The sequence below is a fragment of the Triturus cristatus genome, chromosome 12 (assembly GCF_964204655.1).
Source record: "Triturus cristatus chromosome 12, aTriCri1.1, whole genome shotgun sequence".
Lineage (NCBI taxonomy): Eukaryota > Metazoa > Chordata > Amphibia > Caudata > Salamandridae > Triturus > Triturus cristatus.
This window is the reverse complement of record NC_140595.1, coordinates 241,341,520-241,362,404: the sequence shown is the minus strand read 5'-3', so window position 1 is coordinate 241,362,404 and position 20,885 is coordinate 241,341,520. Positions and strand designations below refer to the sequence as shown.

The 20,885-nt window shown below is 44.3% G+C and overlaps 1 protein-coding gene across 3 annotated transcripts in view; it reads right to left on the bottom strand.

The window, feature by feature from the left end:
• IGSF9 (immunoglobulin superfamily member 9) overlaps positions 1 to 20,885 on the bottom strand; it is an 808,805-nt gene that overhangs the window by 254,987 nt on the left and 532,933 nt on the right. For all 3 annotated transcript variants that reach the window (XM_085639861.1, XM_085639863.1, XM_085639862.1), the window contains 4 exons: positions 18,727 to 18,872; positions 16,585 to 16,727; positions 7,435 to 7,575; positions 2,287 to 2,403 (listed from right to left, as the gene is read on the bottom strand). In XM_085639861.1, coding sequence (XP_085495987.1) covers positions 2,287 to 2,403; positions 7,435 to 7,575; positions 16,585 to 16,727; positions 18,727 to 18,872 — 547 coding nt within the window. The remainder of the gene's footprint in view (positions 1 to 2,286; positions 2,404 to 7,434; positions 7,576 to 16,584; positions 16,728 to 18,726; positions 18,873 to 20,885) is intronic.

The window sequence follows — 20,885 nt, the reverse complement described above, 5'->3', positions numbered from 1 at the left end:
GATGACCATGCAGGTGGGTGAAGTGAATGACTGTACCGGACTGCAGTGCGACATCTGGGGAGGGGGGGTCCGTGGGACCCCTTTTATTTCTCGAGATGGCTGCCCACACGGGGGGCACTGACAGTGTGCCACTTTTTTATGGCGCATTTTCAGTGTGCCCCTAAGAGCATGTTTGCCTCTGTCCCCACGTCAGTAATACAACGTGCAGCGGCGACTCCTTCACTAAGATGGTGGAGTGTCGCCCCAATGCTTCTGAGCAATGCAACAAAGGAAAAATAAAATCATAATTATAGGATGTTATCATCATTTTATTTGTCTCTACTGAGTCAGGTTGTGCGGGGCTGGGCTTCTGTCACAGTGCAAGAGGAGGAGTGGTATCTCTATCTTAAGTGTGCATGGCATTTGGCTGGCCGTCTTAGCATGTTCTCCACCGGGCTGTAATGCAAAGCCTGAGTGGAGACCATGCACAGGCTCGCAGTACCCTCCTGAGTGCCGAACCAGACCCTCAGACCAATCCCAATGATGCTGCTATGGTGACGGCAGCATCGTGACTGACTAAGGGGAGCCTGTGTGCTTCCTGGTTCCCCGAGCGAGGAAGATCAGAGGGCGAAGAGAAGCGTGCAGCGTGAAAAGGTAAGGATAATGTTACTTATCCAGTAAGCATCTATTCTTGGCATGTAGAGCTGTAGATTCACATGCTTTGCATACTCCTGCCATCTAGTGTTGGGTCCGTACGTTTGCAAGTTGTTTTTCTTCGAGGAAGTCTTTCCTAGTCACAAAGAAAGGTGACTCCTCCTTTCGATGATAGTGCACATGGTCATCGACTCCACTGTTAGATTGTTTTTCCGCAAGAGGGTGAGAATGGAGTATAGAGATGTCCATGCGCATAATAAAGAACTGCAACAACTACAGCTACCTGGGAAGTAGGGTGGGCGCATGTGATTCTACAGCTCTACATGTCAAGAACAAATGCTTTCTGGGTAAGTAACATTATCCGTTTGAGAAATGTGTGCTGTAGATACACATGCTTTGAATAGACTATAAAGCAGTATTACCCAAAAGCGGTAGCTAACCTGTTGCAGTTGTTTGGAATGGTGTTTTAAGTACTGCTTGGCGTACATTAGCTTGTTGTTGTGCTAACACATCTACACAATAATGTTTGATAAATTTGTGTGTGTGGTGTAGACCATTAAGCTGCTTTACATATATCAGTTTGGCCGAAGTCTTCACCAAAGATGTCCGGAGTGTCTTCGATGCTTTGACGCTGCATCTCACGATGTCGAGCCTGACGATTGCGAAGAGCCTTCTTTGATCGGAACGATCTGCAAGCGTCGCAATCTTCTTCCTTGTGCTCCGGCACTTCGCGTAGCACCGAGGACAGAATTTAAACAGAGTCCGAAGTATCGACAGAGAGGTGACCGAGCGCGGTTAGGCCTCGAAGGCCATCTACGAAGCCTTCCAATCGAAAGTCGAATCCAATGTCGAAACGATACGCGGAGATATGGGAAACGCATACGGAAACAATACCATCGAGAGTAGAGAGGATAGCGTGCCGAAGGGAACCCGAAGAACGGTTTTGAACCGAAGCGCACAATACATGTTCGAACCCGATGGAGGAAAAAAATAATCTAACAATTTAGTCGTTGACCATGTACACTATCACCTTTCACCCTGTGACTAGGAAAGACTTCTTCGAAGAAAAACAACTTGCATACATCCGGACCCAACACTAGATGGCAGGAGTATGCAAAGCATGTATATCTACAGCACACATGCCTTGAACATGATCTATATTTTTATTTTTCATCCCCCCTTCCCCGCCACCCTCACTCTGCAGCAGCCGCCACTGACGTGGGTGCAGAGTCAAAGTAATTCCCTCATTTGCATGGGAATGGAGCAATGCCCCCATGCAAATGAGGGAACGCCCTCGCGAAAGTATTGGTATGACATATATTGAAGTTAGGGGAAGCACAAGCCCTTTCTGTAATACCAAAGTGCACTGGGGGTCGCACAAAGCAAGCACAGGCCTGTCGTGCCCCCGGGGCCCTTTTTGGAATTCGGGCCCAAAAGAGTGTAATGATTTGAATTAACTCACACATTTCAACCAACGAATTTGCACCTGTGATCTGCTGAACAAAAGCTGTTAATCCTGTGCCCTCCAACTAAATCACCAGTGTTTACATTTAACGTTTGCCATCTCCTTCACAACCGCTAAGGAAGTACTCATTCTTGGGCACACAAAAGCAATTCTTTACAATATAACCCGACAAGACCCTGCCACCTTACCTTTGCCCAAATGATGGTGGGAGCTGGATCTCCTTTGGCAGAGCATGGAACAATCAGCTCCCTTCCCACTTCCTGAAAGTATTCTTCTTTGGGACGATTTACAAATTCTGGAGGATCCTGAAAATGAAAATAGTCCATGGTTTATGATGCAAAGATTGTGTGGAAGAGAATGCAAGAGTAAAAGATAGAGGGTCAAAAGAAGAGAGGGGATAAAGGTGACAGGACAGAAGAGAGAACGACAGATGCAGCAAGAAGCAGGTTAGGTACAATGAACAAAATGAAGTGGGCTATAAATCTAAGTGACCCGTTGATATAATAATAATAATAATAATCCACATTTGTAAAGCGCGAACAATCACCCGTAAGGGTCTCTAGGCGCTGGGGGCCGTCAGGAAGATTAAGCAAGCTATTGCCCAGAGTCACATGGTGCTTGGCTTATCTGCCGCTGGGGATCGAACGGTGATCCCCAGATTCAGGCGTCAGCCGCCCTGGCCGCGGTGCCACATCTCTTCCTCTTCCTGTGTTAAATTGCCAGATGGTTCTTTTAAATTAGAATACTGATTAAAGAAAAACATTATTAGTGATCCAACCAAGCGTGGCATTGCTAAAGGTTTAAAAAACCAATATCTTCCAGCACAATAATACGAGGTAAGATAGTATATTCACCTTTGTAAACCATATTAAACATCAGAGGACTAAAATGTTTAAACTGCAAACATGGCAGCCAATCTGCCATGCCATTACTAAGTGTAGGCGTTTGTAAGGCCTGGCTGAGATCTACAATGGCGATAGGTAAAATAACATTGAAGAAGAGATGGGAGAGGCTACTGGCAGCCTGAACTCACAAGAATCACCCCAAGCGGGGCAATCTGCTTCGAACTAGGTTTGCATCAGCGGTTGGATATTTCATCACGCAAGTTTGCCTTAGAACTTGAAGAAAAACGCTAGAATGTGCAATGTGAGAAAATGCAGCACAGCAGTCATCGGCATAAGTGTTAATAAAAGCTGCTTGAAGGAAGAGAAGGTTGGTCGAAATAGATTACAATTTGCCTAGCCCCCAGTTTATTGGGTTCTGGAGCAAAATAATTATTATGTTTCAGAGAGCAGAGGTTACATTTCTGAAATATAAGACAGACACATTAATGTCAAGAAGAACAAGTACATGTCTGTGTTGCATTTAGAGTCCAGTCGGTTGAGGTAAAAGAAAAACGATTGCTTTCTGCACACAATTGATTTATGAAATAAAGAATTTAATGTGTAAAGATTCAGAGTACTTTTGAGATGCACAATAGTCCTTCCATCGCAGCAAAAGCTATCCAAAGGAGATGGAATAATACGCCAAATATGAAAGTGAAAACATTAATTGAAAACACAATGGTTATCCTCAATACTTTTCCAGATAATTAGTAAATGATACAAGTTGTCAAGAACTAACGTAATTTAGTTTTCTTTTCTCTTTCTGTAGGTTGCTTTCTCACACGGTGGATTTACTCCTCAGTACAGTTTAAGTTTACAGCTTGAATTTTATTGCTGCTCAGCCAACATGTGAGCATTATTAACACACCACAGGGCTGCCTTTGGTACACACGAGAGTCAAAACCAAATCAGTAAGAGCCTGTAGCAGTCGATGTGGAAATACAATGTGCTTATTGCAAAAGTAGAATTAGAAGGTAACATTTGCTTGGTGAAAAGTAATACACATGAATAAACAATCGTGAGATCTATAAATAAGCAATATTATATATTAAATATCTTGAGTAAAATAGGAAGCAAGCAAAGCAGTGAAGGGAGCGACGATAACAAGTTAACGCATTGAAGCAGACATGTGCAGCATACCGATAATTTAGGAGAGGCGGAAGAAGAACACAACACGTTCATGGCGACGCAAGGCAGGCATGGAGGAGAACACTCCTTTCCACACTGCTATAAATGTCCTCGTTCTCAGTAAAACCCTGGTCTGATGACAGCACCGATGGCACGTGCTGCTCGACCACTATAGACCACTGAGTGACATCAAACCAGCTCTTTCCCACCAACTAGCAAACGGTAAGGGGGTATCCCATACTGCCCTCTCGATTCATGCCAGCCCGGGTAATACTGCACAACACGCATGTAACAACTTGGTTACAACAGAACGCACAGGCTGCAAGCGATTGAAACTGACAAACAAAAGGAGGCAACCTATGACATATTTGGGGGACAGTTGGTCAGTTTTGTTTGACAAGCTGTACCATTTGCTACTTGCTGTGTAGGAAACGACTGTATATTTTACCTATCACTATGGTCTTTCTTTCCACTTTAATATCTTATCTAACAGAGGGCATGGCCTTCAACCCCTACTACAGAATGGACTAAACACACCCATATTAATCCCACTATAGAAAAGCTCACTTTGGAGTCTGGAGGAGCCAGGGCCTTGCCTGAGACTCTCAACAATCTAGTGCAGTTGGAGAGAGAAGCACTCCTCTCCTCCTAGTTAGAGTGAAAGCAGGATGCACTCACATAAATCTCAGAAGTACACATCTCAGACCTCGCTACGAAGATGCCACCGCAATCTGACCTTCACCTGGCTCGAACGGCTCACACTACTGAATTCAGTTCAGTGGGCTAGCCTCTTGATAAATGACGTTTTTGTTCAGAAAAACATGTTTAGCCAGGTGCGTCCCTTGCCTGATCCACTCACGTCCCTTGCCTGTCCCACTCACTGCCTCATAAATATTTCTATCAAACCTGACTTGAACACATGTACACATAAGATGTTAGTAACAACTACCCTAATCGCAAATGTGTAGCATGACATCAGTGTAGAGACTGGCAAAGCGCTCAAAATAAAACATTTTCACTTCCTGATACAACCTAGGAGAATGCAACCCCAGAACTAGTCTTTACACAGATTCAACTTCTCAAAATCAAATCAAGCTTTGTGGTTTTGATATTTTCCTGAGCGATACTGTTATGTATAGCAGCACCAAAGATGACAGGGGAAGGAGCGTTTACATGACGGACAGCCAAGGCAGACTGTCAACACTCGATAAAACGCACTGTGGCGACAGTACTAATTCCGCCAGACTAACAACGGTATTTACAAAAGATGTAAAGAACTCTGGAATTGACGAAGTGCTTTTTCTACTATAGAGGTTACCTGTGAAATGGGACCAGCCCACAGAAGATATTCCACCAGGCACGGGAGGATAGTGAATTTCCGCCACCACACATGGACAGTAGGATGTACCTCCAAAGTGGGAGTACATTATCAGTACCGACATGCCAAGTATCATTTTCTGACACGCAAGAGAGACGCTATACAATTCCATTAGGACAGCGAAGATTTCCAATGAAGTATTTATTGGTGCAATCATCACCAAACATGATGGCTGCCTATTCACTATAGACTGGGTGGCTGGTCCACCACCATTTCTAGCAACATGGGCTGTGCATAATTGCAGTCTTGTTGGCAGAGTGGTTGGACATCTGTGATTGGGACATGCGTCACTCTAAATAAGGCAGCATGCGGAGTAGCATAGGCCCTTAGCCTTTGTGCTTAAAGTGTGATGTTTCATCTCCTTACTTTCTCTTAGATCTTTCCCCCACATCTGGATTTCTGATTGACAAAAGTTGATGCTGATGTTTATAATGTAGGGCAGATAAAACAATGTGTGTGTGTGTGTGTGAAGACGGTTACAGGGTATTGAGATGTGCAATCCTGTAACCTATCTTTTTTGTTATTAAAAAAGATTTTTTTTAACAAAACATTGTGCTGTGTTGGATTGCGCCCATTCTGGGATGAGGTCTTATTAAAAATAACCATGGCTGCGGGGTGTCCACTTGATTCTACAATAGAAGTATGCTTGTTGGGACTCTTCCCCAGACCACCTAAAAGGAAAGTGGGCAACAGATGTATAGGCCTGGCCTTGATATTAGTTAAAAGGAGGATAGCCATGTCCTGGAAGTCCTCCATGGAACCCCCGGCGGGCCTCTGGAGACGGGATGTCACTCATTGGGCAGAGTTTTGGTCCGGGATGAGTCCAGAACCCCAAAATGCCACCCCCTAGCAGAGCAATGGAGGGAAGTGGTGTACAATTGGGAAAACCCGACACAGGCCTGGGAGGAGGGCGATGAGATTGCAAATGAGTTTGACCTACAAGGCAGGGACGCAGACGCGACTTAATGAATAAACAGTGTATATGACCACCCTTTAGGAGAGTTATAGGCGTGAAGCTAACAGCCCCCAGACATGCGAGAGGCAAATAGGGCAAGGACTAAGGAAACAGACCAAGACCCATAACTATTGGCAAACCTCCTCCCCCACACATGTATTAAAAGGCAGGTACAGGTGTGGGCAACTAAACATAAACATAACGGGGAAGCATAGAAGTAACCTTGAGCCCCTCCGGCCCCTTGTAATCAAATATCACTGACTGAAAGCTGTAATTGTTGCAGTGACGACCCTCTTGCAAGTCCCTCTAAGTTGTTAGTTATTTAGTTAATCTTAAATATAGTAAACAACAAACAGAAAGCACTCCTGTGGACATACCCAAATACTGGGTTGATTAAAACATTTGAAGGCAATCCTACACAAAACGTAAGTTGTAGAATGCATGGCTGTTACACTGGAGATATGGGAAGTCGACACCGGGAGAAAATGCGATATGTTATAAACTCCAAACGAGAGAGGTGCAGATATAAGTTCTGTATGAAAAGGACAGATTTCTCTGTACATAATTGTCACTCTTTTGTAATATGCCAAGCAAAACCAAGAGAATGAATATGTAACACTGCTGACAACCTAAATGGCAATAAAAGTATGTTTGGAAAAAAAAGACCTTGTGCTGTCATATACAATGCGGGGGACAGCCAGATATCAATATATGTACATGAATACGTCACAATTTAAATAAACATTTTCCAATTGTAAGGTTAACATATTAATGCACTCTGTAAATTTTCAAACATCCCACTTTTCTACATCTAGATTTTCATATACAATAAGACAGAAATATATAAAGGGAAAAATATTTGGCAAGAAAAGTAAAAAAGTAAAAAATGGAAATTCGTGGTATTGTGGTAAAAAGCGATGTATAAATACTTGTCCTTTTGCAGGTGTCAGTCCTAACTTTAAACCCCTGTCCCTTTCAGTCTTCTCCTTACCTTCAGCAGAACCCTTGTAGGTGACGATTCTCCTGCAGTGCCATAGCTGTTGTAAGGAGTGCACGTGTACATTCCCAGAGCGTCATCGTTCCCCGTTGCTATGACAATGGAGCCATCTTGTTGCATGTACCAGCCAGGGAACTGAAGGAGAGCATGGAGTTAATATTAGGGACCATCACTGAGCCCAGGTAAACTTAATTAACAGAAAGCACCTAAATATAAACATATGGACTACAGAGCTGGTTATTGTCCAAGGCAAAGGGATAGTACTGGAAGTGGTGATTGCCTACCAGCAAGGTTAGAAATGAGCAGTGAAACATTATACCATGGAAGTACACGTCCTTTTGTTAGGAATTCTTTCAGGGTGAGCATCTTGAATTGAAAAACAATTTGTTGAAATCGTGGAGGCTCAAATGCTCATCACTTTTAATCCCTTTATCCCCAACTATAACAAGTCACGTACATATCAAGTACAGAGATAGTTGCCCATTTGATGTGTTTGAACAGCTTTATCATTTCTAACGGCAATCCGTCTACTCTTTGAAGAATAACATTCTTGTGGCTGAAGGGCAGTGATCCAGATACTGAAGTGAGGAAGATATTGATAGGACTACCTTTAGATATTGTATGACGACTTGGATAGCATAGGGATGCTTATTACTTCTTCCCAAGCACTGCCCTTTGGGAGGCAGTAGGGGCGAAGGGCGAAATTGCACTTTGTATTGCGCAAGGTGAAGAAGTCTCTAGCTCAGGCTTGCCCCTTTGTCCGTCTCTGGTTATTACTTGAAATAGGCTGATGATAGCCAGGTAGGTACAGAAACTTCACATTTCATGTCATTGTGCCCATGTTGTATATGCACCGGTTTGATACTGTCTTAGTGCTGCCTGCTGGGTACAGCACCACTTTACACAAAGGCTGTGTCTGGAAAGCAGCCTCAGGAAGACACTTGAAAGAGAATCATCCCAAACAGGATCTGAAGTTAGGGACAGTAGATCCACATTCCTGTATAAAAGTGGGACCCAAACACTCCACTATGTCTCAGTTCTAAGTTCCTGATGACCAAGGAAGGGAGTGATCCGCAGAGCACACAAAGGGCCGCTGTGTGGCCAGGGCTGGTGTTCTGTCTGACAGCCTGTCTCAGTCCACTTTCTACTGGAGATACTCGTGGTCTGCCGTGGGCAAAGAAGCCTGCCATGTGACGGCAAACCATATCAGACCATCCACATTGGCTGTGCTAAGAGAAGACAAGAGGCGCATCAGACTCCTAAGGTGGCCACCGCTGAAGGTACACTCAACGACCACGGGCCTCCGCCTGCAGTGGCACTGAGCTGTTGAGCTTGGACAAGCAAATAACTAAATTCTGATTTTCGACCAGCTACCACACTGGGGGCGAGAACCAGAGTAAACAGTGGGTGCTTGACTTGTGGGGAAACCAGCTACGCCTGTGCTCTATTCATGTTTTACCACATTTGTGGTAAGGGAGAAATCAAACTAGGGTCACCCAGGAGGGAGAGCACATAGAGAGGGATACGGGATGTAGCGCCCCCAAGAGAACTGTGATCAGATCTGCTACTCTGTATTCTTTAAATGAATTGTATAGCATTGGGTTTTACTGTGTAAACGAAAAGTGCCTTCTTTTTCCAAAAGACAGGCATCGGGCAGGACATTAAAGCTATTGTGTCTGTTTGATTGACTGCTGAGCTCTGAACTCGAGCCCCCCGCAGCATCTCCATGAGAAGCCTGAAACGCTCATGCTAGTCACCTTGAAAGTCAAGTGAGTCAAGGGATATACGTGGCTGGGTTTGCAGAGCCGTCGTAGGACACAGTGCAAAACAATCTGAACCACCACAGTATTGGCCCAGTAGCCCCTGTGTGCGATGTGGCCACAGTATGGGCTCTGACAGTGTGTATGTACTGGTATGTCTGTGCGTATGCAGGAACATAAACACATATTGAAACAATCAAGCTCTAAAATATGACAAAGGAAGGGAAACAACACTACAAGGGAGGAAGGCCTAGAAGTGGAGGAAAAAACCGACAGGTGTAAAAGAGAGTAAGAATCTGTGTCAAGCCTGAAACCTGCCTGGTTGGATTTTGCAAATTGTCATCCTCGGCTAACAGTGGCTGCTGGTAGATCTCATCTCTTGTCCATGAGCTTTGTCAGATTTGGGAAATTTGAAATAGGCCAATAAGGGAGTGGCTCAAAAGTACCTAGAGGTTGATATTTTAATAAGGGGTGAGCTACCACTTTGTAAGATCTTGGGTGTGAGAGCTGGTAGATGAACATCGACAACAAGCCCTGTATATTTACCCGATTTCAGTTAGCTCAATAGATCGTTCATTAGAGAGGACAATTTTTATATCAAGAATGACTAGCAAAATGCAGACATTATACTTTCTCCAAAATGGAGAGTGGAGACTTTATAACTGAAAACAAGGAAAAACAGTTGCATAAAGATTTTCCTCTTGAACACAATGGTTTAAAAATATATATTTTGGACAGAACAGAGATCTATTCTGCTGTGAATGTGAAATATACAATTTTATCTGAGTGTTCATAATGGCTTGTTACATATGACACTTTAAGAACTTTGCTAATGAAGTTATGCACAACATGCATTTGGATCATGCAATAAACCTTTGGTGGGGGCAATCATATACAATCCGAAAAGTAATTATAATTAAAAGCTTTGAACTATTATCATAGGTGATCTGAGAGGCAAGAACTGATCGGGTCTTTACAATATCTACTGCCTCTTTCTCATGTTTCTGCAGATAAGTTATAGATGTTAGGCTTAGAGAAGTAAGAATTGCACACACACTGAATCTGGGAAAGGGCATAAGTGGCTTAACCTCTTTTTTTTTTAACAAAAGACTTTTCTGAAGAAGACTCCAGCCCACTGGATTTAATAGTGTGAAGCATTTAATCCAGGTCAGTACTTTGCTAATATTCCCATTCGGGGAGCAGCACTTAATTGCCACGGGTCTTTTCCAAGTGACTGTATCTCAGAACTACCAAACCTGCTATTTAACTCAGAACACAGTCGGCCGAACTATGTTAAATATGAATTTTGGCACCGCTCAGTCGAGACCTTGGCGGACTCGTCCTTACCATTGGCCCAGGCGGACTCGGACCTTTCCCGCACTCCCACCCTTTAAAGACAATGTAGTCCGAATCTACAGTACACCCACCATCGGGGGGAGCACCTCGCCGGGGGAGGGCTCGGACTGTTGACAGGTTCCTATGGTCACTCACACGGTTTAATGCCGATATTCTGCATATCCGTTCTTCTGGAGGGGTCCTCCACGCAACCAACCCGAGTGTTTTAGTTTGGTTCAGTTAAAATGGGGGGGGGGGGGGGGGGGGTCGACAGATGCTTCCGTTCTCGAAGTATTGGGTGGGGGGAAAGGTAGGGGGGTGGGTTTGGGACTGGGTTTACTCACTGTTGTTGTTCGGGCTGTGTTTGTTTGCTCACAAGGTTCCTTGTGGTTCTTCTTCTTTGTTTTGCTGCACCATCATCCATACAGCACTTGGGCTCTCCCGTACAGAGGTCTGACACATGCGGTCCTTCCCACCAGCGCATCGCCACAATCGCTCCAGGCCCCGCATTTGCCGTTGACTCTCCAGGGTCGGGTGAATTCTGACAGCGACTTCCTGCCTCCATGACCGATGCACCGACTCCGAAGGCTGCATTGCACATTTTATCATGGAACGTTAACGGCCTACTGGACCGCCATAAGCGGACGGCCGTATTGCGCTACGCTCAGCGCCTCAATATAGAAGTGCTCCTGCTTCAAGAGACGCACCTGATGGGTAACCACTGTCCCTTTCTTGCGCGTTATGGATACGATAGGGTCTGGCACTTGGGCTTCGCTCGAGGATCCCGTGGTGTGGCCGTAATACTGAAACGCACCCTTCCATTTGTGCTGACACAAGTTCTCCATGACCCACAGGGTATGTCCGTGACGGTTTGTGGTACACACGGGGGCACTGCCATTAACTTTGTGTCCATGTACTCTCCCCCTCTGATGCTCACCACAGCTTTAAAACAGTCCACTGCTCTGCTGCTTACTCTCTCCCTGGGGTCCACCATTATTGGGGGCGACTTTAATGCGGTCTCCACCCCGCTACTCGACACAACATGCCCCCCTTCCACCTCCAGACTGGCACAAGCTAAACAATTAACAAACTGGGCTGAATCTCTTGGCCTCTGTGATGCATGGCAAATCTGGCAACCGCACGTCAAGCAGTTCACGCACACCTCTGCCGCACACCACACGCAGGCCCGTATAGATGCAATTTTTCTTCCGTCTACGGACTGCTCTACTATACAGGATGTCCGTATACTCCCGAGAGATATTTCGGACCATTCCCCGCTGCTCCTCAGCATAGGGGCTCCCCCTCTACTCACGTCCAGTATGGCGGTTAAACACCTGGTTTCTTCAGGACAAGAGCTTCAAGAAGGCGGTGGGACAGGAATTGAAGCAATATTTCATCACCAATGTGGGGTCTGTTCCCTCTTCGGGTACCTGGTGGGAGGCTGGTAAGGCCACCATTCGTGGGTTCGCCAAAGGTCACGTCCAGCGGCAGGTCCAGCTGTTACAGGTTACCTCGCAGGCTCTACGCCGTGAGCGTTCCCCCTCTGCGGAGGACGGTGCTGCCCACAAGCGGTGCCTTACGAACATTCACAATGAAATCAGGCATCTTTCCTTAGAGGCTGCCAAACTCCTGTGGAGATCGTCTGTGGCCAGAGTTTATGGATGGGGGGACAAAAACGGCGTTATCCTACATAGGCTTGCCACATACCCCCGAGCAAACCGTATAATTCCGGAGATACTGGACCATTAGGGGTCGGCACATCGCTCCCCGATCACCATGGCCGGCACATTTGCCGCCTTCTATCGTCAGTTTTACGCCAAGCGGCCTCCGACACAGTCGCTCTGGGAGCTGTTGGAGGCGACGGGCGCTCGCCTCCCTCAGCTGGACTCTCTTGCTCTAGCTGACCTCGACCGCCCAATCTCGCATGACAAGATTCACGCGACTATTGCCCACATTTCGTCGGGTAAGATTCCTGGCCCAGATGGCCTACCCCAGCAATACTATGCAGCGTATCGCAAGGGTCCTTGTGCCTCGCTTGGCAGATCTGTATGCTGAGGCCTTTGAAAAAGGCTCATTCCTGCCTGAGACAGATATGGCTACCATCGTGGTCCTCCCGAAGTCCCAGCCGCCATCTCCCCATTGTGCTGACTATCGCCCCATATCTCTTATTAACACGGACGTTAAAATATTTGCCGAACCTCTTGCTCAACGGCTGAAGCCTCATCTTACCACGTTGGTCCACCCAGACCAGTGCGGTTTTATGCCCCAGCAAGGTACCAGACACTGTCTCCGGTGCCTGCACATGGCCCTGGCGCATCGCCAGGTGCTCTCCCCCTATTTGGCGCTCCTTATTGATTTCGAGAAGGCGTTCGATACCGTGGATTGGACGTACTTAGAAGATGTACTGGTGGCGATGGGCTTTGGCCCCCATTTCCGGCGGCTGATTGGGGTTCTCTATACCCGGCCTCAAGCCCGTGTCCTGGTTAATGGGGCTCTTTCGGATGCCTTCCCCATTCAAAGGGGAACGAGACAGGGATGCCCCCTCTCCCCCCTTCTCTTCGCCTTGGCGATGGAGCCTCTAGCGACCTTGATCCGGCCCGCGAGTCTTGTTTGGGGTTGGGAATGGCCTAATTCTGTGGTGGACAAGATCGCTCTTTACGCGGAAGATGTCCTGCTTTTTTTTAACTGATCCTGCCCAGTCAGGCCCCCGTTGTCTCCAGATCCTGAGTTCTTTTGGACAGACCTCTGGCCTCCGAATGAACCCTAGCAAATCGGTCCTGGTCCCGCTCCATCTATCCAGAGATTGTTATGACTGGCAGTCCACGATACCGCTTCGGTGACAGTCATTCAAGTATCTTGGGATTTTGGTGGCTCTCCTCCCGGAACTGGGGTGGTCCCTTAATGTCACCCCGCTCGTGAAGAAAGCTAGGGCGGATCTCCACAGGTGGCAGACACTGCGCTTGAATCCCCTGGGAAGGGTCGCCCTATTTAAAATGATGATCCTCCCCAGATTTCTACATGTTCTCCAGAATACCCCCTATTGTTTACGCGGGCGTGGTTTCAGGAGTTAGACACGATGGCTGCTAAGTTCCTCTGGGGGGGAGGGAGGACCCGGTTGGCACTAAAGACCTGCCAGATCCCATCCTTCGACGGGGGCATGGGGATGACACACTTCTACCTCTATTACCTGGCGACCCGTCTATTGAGTATACACGACTGGTTTAACGGGGGCTGGTCCGATCCGGCCTACAGGCTGGAACTTAGCATGCTTGGACTGCCCAAGATCCAATCCCTAATGTACGGGGAATCCATTCTGTCCACCCTGCCCGATGTCTCGCGTTCTGTGCTCCTACCTTGGAGGGCGGCCTTACGACACACCAAATGGACACACAAACTCACTCAGCACACGCCCCTATGGCATGGCACGTGAGTCGGGGAGGTTAGTGGGTTACAGGGGTTCCAAAAGTGGGATCTTATTGGGATCTCCAAACTTGGCGATGTGTGGGCGAGCGGCCACATGCGCTCCTTTCAAGACCTCCAATCCAGATATTCCCTGCACCCGTCACAATTTTACAAATACTTGCAATTGCATCATGCCCTCCACGTACACATACAAGACGATACCAGGGACCCCAAATACAGCCCCCCGGAGGCACAGATCATGCTGGGTGACCTGGGGAGGGGGGCATCTCCTGCATCTATAAGACGCTGGTCAACAACACCCCGACCTCTCTTGACCGTCTCAGGGGCCAATGGGAGGAATGGGTGGGTCCGCTGGATGAGGAGGACTGGCGTGATGCCCTTATGTCACCCAAAATGGCCAACACATCCGCTAAACTGCGCCTGGTCCAATTATACTACATTCACACGGCTTACCTGACCCCGCGGCGCCTATATCGGGCCGGCTTTTCCCCGTCCACCGCATGTACGAGATGCGGCCAAGACCCGGACGACTTCTACCACATGGTATGGGCATGCCTTCGATTAGTTCGGTTTTGGGGAGAGATCGAGAGTGAGCTGGCCTCGGTCCTGGGGTGGGAGGTTCCCCATGATCCACGTCACTCCCTTCTCGGGATTACAGACAGACTAGATGGGTCCCGGAACGAGTAGTTACAGTATAATACAGCCATGGTTGGGGCCAAGAGGGACATTGCCGCCTCCTGGAGACTTTCCACGCCACCCAGTTCGGAGAAATGGCGGAGAGGGATGGACTGGTGTGCGGCTCAAGAGAAACCCATGTACGAGGCACAAGGGTGTCCTAAGAAATACCGGAGGGTGTGGGGCAAGTGGCTGGGAGCCGTGGAATAACTTGTTCATTATGTATGCATTATGTATTTACTGCTGGGGGGTGAGGCGGATAAGCGATGCCTGTGTTCCTTGCACTGTACTGTATCAATATTGGTGCTATCCACAGCCGTGTTGCTGATGCTTGTTTTCTAAGAAAATCAATAAATATGTTTATCAAAAATAAAATATGAATTTTGCTTACCATCTCATTGTTTGAAGTGTTGCCATATAATAATGCTAACATTCCAAACAGAAAACACCTTCAACTGATTTTGAAAAATGTACACAAGCAATTAGGGAGGAAACTCGCTGAAATGTAATCCATCAAAGACAGAGCTGATGGTGGTGAGTTCCCAGAAGGACATTTAGCAGGGCTCCTTAAGGCCATGGCAGTAGGTTAACAGTCCCTTTCCTGTTTTCCATCTCTGTTACCCTATTATCATATTTGATCAGACACTATACCTAGGCACCCAGGTCACCACAGTGGTAAAGTCTGGTTACTTCCACTTAATATTCTTTGCAGATATTTTCTGTTTCCATAACCTACCTCTACAGGTTGGTGGCTGTACTCTTCTCATGGCTTCATCTTGCAAGAGGGTGTATTTGGGCCACTTGTACAGACAATTCACCTTTTGGCCAGACTAAAGGATTTCACACATTTTCCCCTTGCATTAGCTTACAAATGCACATTAGACAAACTGTAAACTACTATGTGTAACTCATAAAACATTTAAGGAAGAGGGGTTTGTTTCTAAAGAGACCCAGAGAGAAGAAGGCTCTTACTGGGGGAAGATCATTTTCTACATGCTCTTCTGCCATGTTGACTCCTATGGCGCTACAAATTTATCAAACATAGACAAAATGCCCTTTTAGGAAAACCCTGAAAAAATGTATATTTCCATTATAGAATTATGGTCAGTAACTCTTCAATTGCTTGATGATCCTTTTTAGTGGATATTCATCATGTAAAATGGTATGCCTAATATCTAAGTGAGCTAGCACTCTGCAAACTAAACTGTACAAGTGAGCTCAACAAATATAATGACATACTGCAAGAAGAGGAAGGAAAAGTTACTAAAAAAGATAACTTACTTACAAATAAAACCAGTTTTACAAACCTTTAAACTTATTCCATATCTAACCACCGCAAACCAAAACATGCAAAACATGTGAATTTATACCAGCTCACTGCTTAAAAAAACTTCTAGCAAAAAGAACAAACACAAGAAGTGAAGGTAGGAAAAGAAACGTTATGACATAGAGAATAAACATAAAGACAGCTTTCATAAAACAAAGAACGAAGGGGCCGATTCTCAGAACTAATCTGAGACAAAATCCTAAACTTACTACTTTTGGTTTTCACAGAAAGGTATTTAGTAGTAGTAAAGTTAGGATTCCTAACTTTACTACGACTAAACTGAGACAAAATCCTAACTTTACGACTTTCGGTATTCACAAAAGGGATTTAGTAGCAGTAAAGTTAGGATTCCTAACTTTACTACTACTAAATGCCTTTTGTGAATACCGAAAGTCATAAAGTTAGATTTTGTCTCAGTTTAGTAGTAGTAAAGTTAGGAATCCCAACTTTACTACTCTACTACTAAATGCCTTCTGTGAATACCAAAAGTAGTAAGTTTAGGATTTTGTTTCAGATTATTTTTGTGAATCGGGCCCAAAGAGAGTAGGAAGGATGTCTAGTACTGATTGATAAAAGAGCTGAGATACCTTACCGACACAAGCTAGATCCCTTAATACTACTGACCTTGTTCAATTTCAGTGGCTGTCCATCTTTGGTCCAGTTGACAAACAGAAGAGGAGGATTCGCCCTCACTGGGCACTTTATCACCCCTACCATCCCAATTGGCAAATAAGTGTCGAGCGGCATATTAGTCACTTTGGCAGGGTCTGTAATTATGGGGACAAATAGAAAGGAAAGGTGAGGTTTATATCAATTATGCATGTGGATGGCTGGTGGTGAACTAGATGAAACATTAAGGGAACATGCAAATGATTAGCATTCTAATAAATGTTAATTAAAGAAATAGAACAGTGGGGAGATTAAACCAGAGCAGAACTAGTATCAAAAAGGATGGAAATTGTAGGATTAAGTATGATATGGGCTGAAACTGAAGAGGATAATGAGAAAAACAAATTATAGTATACCAGCGTCCATAAGTGATCAGGAATGACATAAGGGTTAAAACCACAGGATGCCACTTATGAATGCAAGGAACCAGAAGAGCTGGGAAGGAATGGGGGAAGCCACAAGGACAAGAAGAATCAAGCGGGACTGCAATCTGGAAAGGTGAGCAGTTGACTAACGAATAACAAATCACAGGGACAGAACCAGGGTCCGAACCCGTAGACGAATTCGAAGAATTATATGAGATATAGGAAACACAGAAGAAATTCAACAATGAGAGACTGGAGCAAAAGCAGAAACAGAATCGTTATGTGGAAGGAAAAGGTGGAATGAGGTGAATGAAAGACAGAAACCAATTATCTATGTTAAAAACGCGATACTTAGTCAGAGGCAGAAATAGAACCACTGAGGCAGAGAGAGGACAGGTTAAGAATAAGAAACAGGTGAACACAGAAGGACTGATTTCAGAGGATAAGGAGAAAATGTATTATTTTGAAGTAGAAGGGGAGAACATTAGTCATAGTGTTTTCAGTACAAGGAAAACCAACAGAAAAAGGATTCAGGGAACCAAAAGAATCACAAACAATCAGAACACGAAAAGTAGGACTAGGATGTAATGGAAAAGTGGGGATGGGAAATACAGGTGGAGACAAACAGTGAGGGATAGGGACTTATTAGAATGAAAAGAAGAAACAACTCAAGGGAAAGACAATATGTGATGGTCACCAGATTTGCGGAACTTCATTAATGAAAATCGGGAATAGTCGATAAATGTAAGGGTCGAACAGAAAAGGAGCATGTGAATAAAAAGCAAATGTGAAATAGAGGAAAATAAAATAAGAAGAACAAACCAGACTAAAACTATGAGCAGAACAACAACAGATACGAAACCCCTAAAAAGAGACATTGATAAAGAGAACACAATTAGAGATGAAATCCAGTGGAATCGGGAGTAAACTGAGTGATGAAAAGCTGAACAAGAAGGCAACCAAGAGCAATGACACCTTTCAGAGGAAGGTGGTTAAGAGAAACTAGAAAACAACAAAAGGGGAGACCGATTAGGAATGGGTAACAGAGAAGAGAAAGAATTTTGATGGGTGGGAACCATAGAAGGACAACAACAAACATCATGGTACAGAAGATATGAGGGTCCAATAGATATGAGAAGGAGAGGAAGATGTGCAGCTGAGCTGGAAGAAGAGATGGGGAAGACCTATAGGAGCAATGGAAACCATGAGGAAGACAGCTTGACAGGCAGAGCAATATGATGAGAACTGGAATAGTTGACTAAGCATGAGGGATGAGAGCCTGAGAGCAACAGTGACCAAATGTCATTGGGCCTTATTCATCATGATTGGCAGATCAATGCAATATATGTTCTTAGGTTTCATAAAAGAGTAAGCAATGCATCCACAGTGTGGAGTAGATAGTTCATGTGCAAGCAGATGTATACCCATACATAGCTTTTCAGACTGGGAGCACTATATCAAGGAAGATCAGTGTATGGACGTGTATTTAAATTACAGCCAAGTTAAGCTGCAGATCACTGTTCCAAGCAAAGCAATTTTTCAGTATTTTTGTTGTGAAACCCTCACTTCAATGCATAGTCAATAAATGCCTGACTAATGAAGCCCAGAGAGATGGAACCTCTTGCTAATCAGTACTACATTTCAATCTTCCTAATCCAGTGCCATAACCACTAGTCTAAACCTTTAAACATCCAATACCCCTTTACAAAGCAGACATTGTAGGCAGTCTTACGCATCACAGTGAGGTAGGCTGATGAAGAAGGAGGTTGGAGAATTCCATTACTTGGGACACAAGTGTATTTTCCCGAGTCCTCAGGGATAACTTGCTGAAGAAGAAGGCTTCCATCAACGAGAATGCGAACTCTGGATTGCAGGTGACTGTAAGAGAGTGGAAAAAAGGAGCTTATATCTGTATTCATAGGAACCACCAGAGCCACAGTCTTTCTTTGCTTCAACCCCATCTCTATCTGTTAAAGCATTATATGGCATACAAAATAAATTCAGAAATACTGTACCACATTAACCCCTGCAAAATCTAACTAATAAGGTAGTAAAACAACTGGATTTTGTCAGACATTTATACTAATTTTTCATATAAGAAATGTGTGAATTATGTTTCATTCATTCTTCTCACAACCTGGCCCTGCAATGGGTAAAAGATGCAAAAACTAACTGTGGGCTCTCAAATATCACCTGCAAAACCCAACAGAGGATAAGGACTTCCAAAGCCATCCATGTTTCGTCTCACAATGCACTCACTCACATCTAATGACATGCACAAACATGCCTTGATGTGACTACCTCAGACAACGCATCAACGGCAGCCTCCTATTCTATGGCTGGAATCTTTTCAACAATATTCCATCTCTTACCTGGGTGGAAAAACAGGGAGTAAGTTTGAAAGTACATCAATGTCATTTCATAGGATGAGTAAGGGAAAAAGTGAATTTCCTGGCTTTCGTTATGTAAAAGCGTTTACCACACTTTACAAACAACCATCACAGATTCATCATGAGCAGCAGCCGGGAAAGCTTTTTTCTCAAACATACAGAACATTTACAACACAGGGCGCAAGCAAGCATGCTTTCTCGCACATAAGATAGGCACAGAATATGCAGGAAAAATTACAGTACTTTAGCAGCCACGGTATACGAGAATTAGAGACTTGTGATAATGGTTTGTTTTTATTGAGACCAACAAGTAATCCACAAGGAAAGCATGTTGTTAACCATTAAAGATGAAGACCCAGTCAATGAACATGCAGAAGCTTTCCAAACAATGTATAAGGCATCTAACATTAATAATGGATGAAATATCCGACTTCAGTACAGAGTTGAAGAGGATAAGTGACGGGTCGAACTGACAAGTAAGTGCAACTGATGCTTCTACCGACAAGGAACAGGTCTGAGCTGGCCCGGCGAGAACACCACATGGCATTGAACCAGAGCTGGAAGAGACTCGTCTGAACCCAACAGCAGGGAAAAAACAATCTAACGATGGAGCCGATGCCCATGCGCATTAACAGCAGTAGGTGGAGTCACTATTCCTTCTGGATCGAAAACGCTTCTTCGAAGAAAAGCTACTTGCATATGTCCGAGTTCAACAAGAGATGGCAGGAGTATGCACAGAATGTGTATCTACGGATCACTGACACAATATCGAAAACAACAATATAGTGAAACTAAAATATTGTTTCCCTATCTTATAATGGTAAGCACAAAAATATCAAAAAAAATATTGTTTCACACTAATATTTTTATAAATACAAAAACATTGTTTTTTAATATATAGTTTACAATATGTTTAAAATATATTGAATACTATATCAAAATATACACTTACATAAAGATACACATATATATGTGCATGTATGTTTATATATACACATATATAATGTAACACTAATGATAAACATATATTTTACATCATATTACATTATTGTTTGTGTTATGTTTTTAAATTTACAACTGTATCGACGCCACCAGAGACTGAGAAACTATTGGGACGAAATGGGGCGGGAGTCTTGACAGGTTGTTAAAATAACTAAAAGCATTCACAATCACCATATAAGTGAGGTAATATTGGGAACAGAGAGACCAATAAAAACATTAATTAATAAATACTAAGAGAACACTAAGAGAACACAAGCAGAAGGATGAAGACCACTTGCAGTGTTTCTGATAATTGAACTATTCAAAAGGCAAGCACTCAGTTGTGATGTTATGTCAGAACAATGCAAATTATTGCATTGAATTTATATAGCTATATATACATAAACAATATTAAGGAATCAATTGCAAAACATCAAATACATCAAATTGCAAAACATCAAATACATTACCAAATTAATAAAATATTAAAAAAAATAAAATCCCTAAAAAAGACATTAAC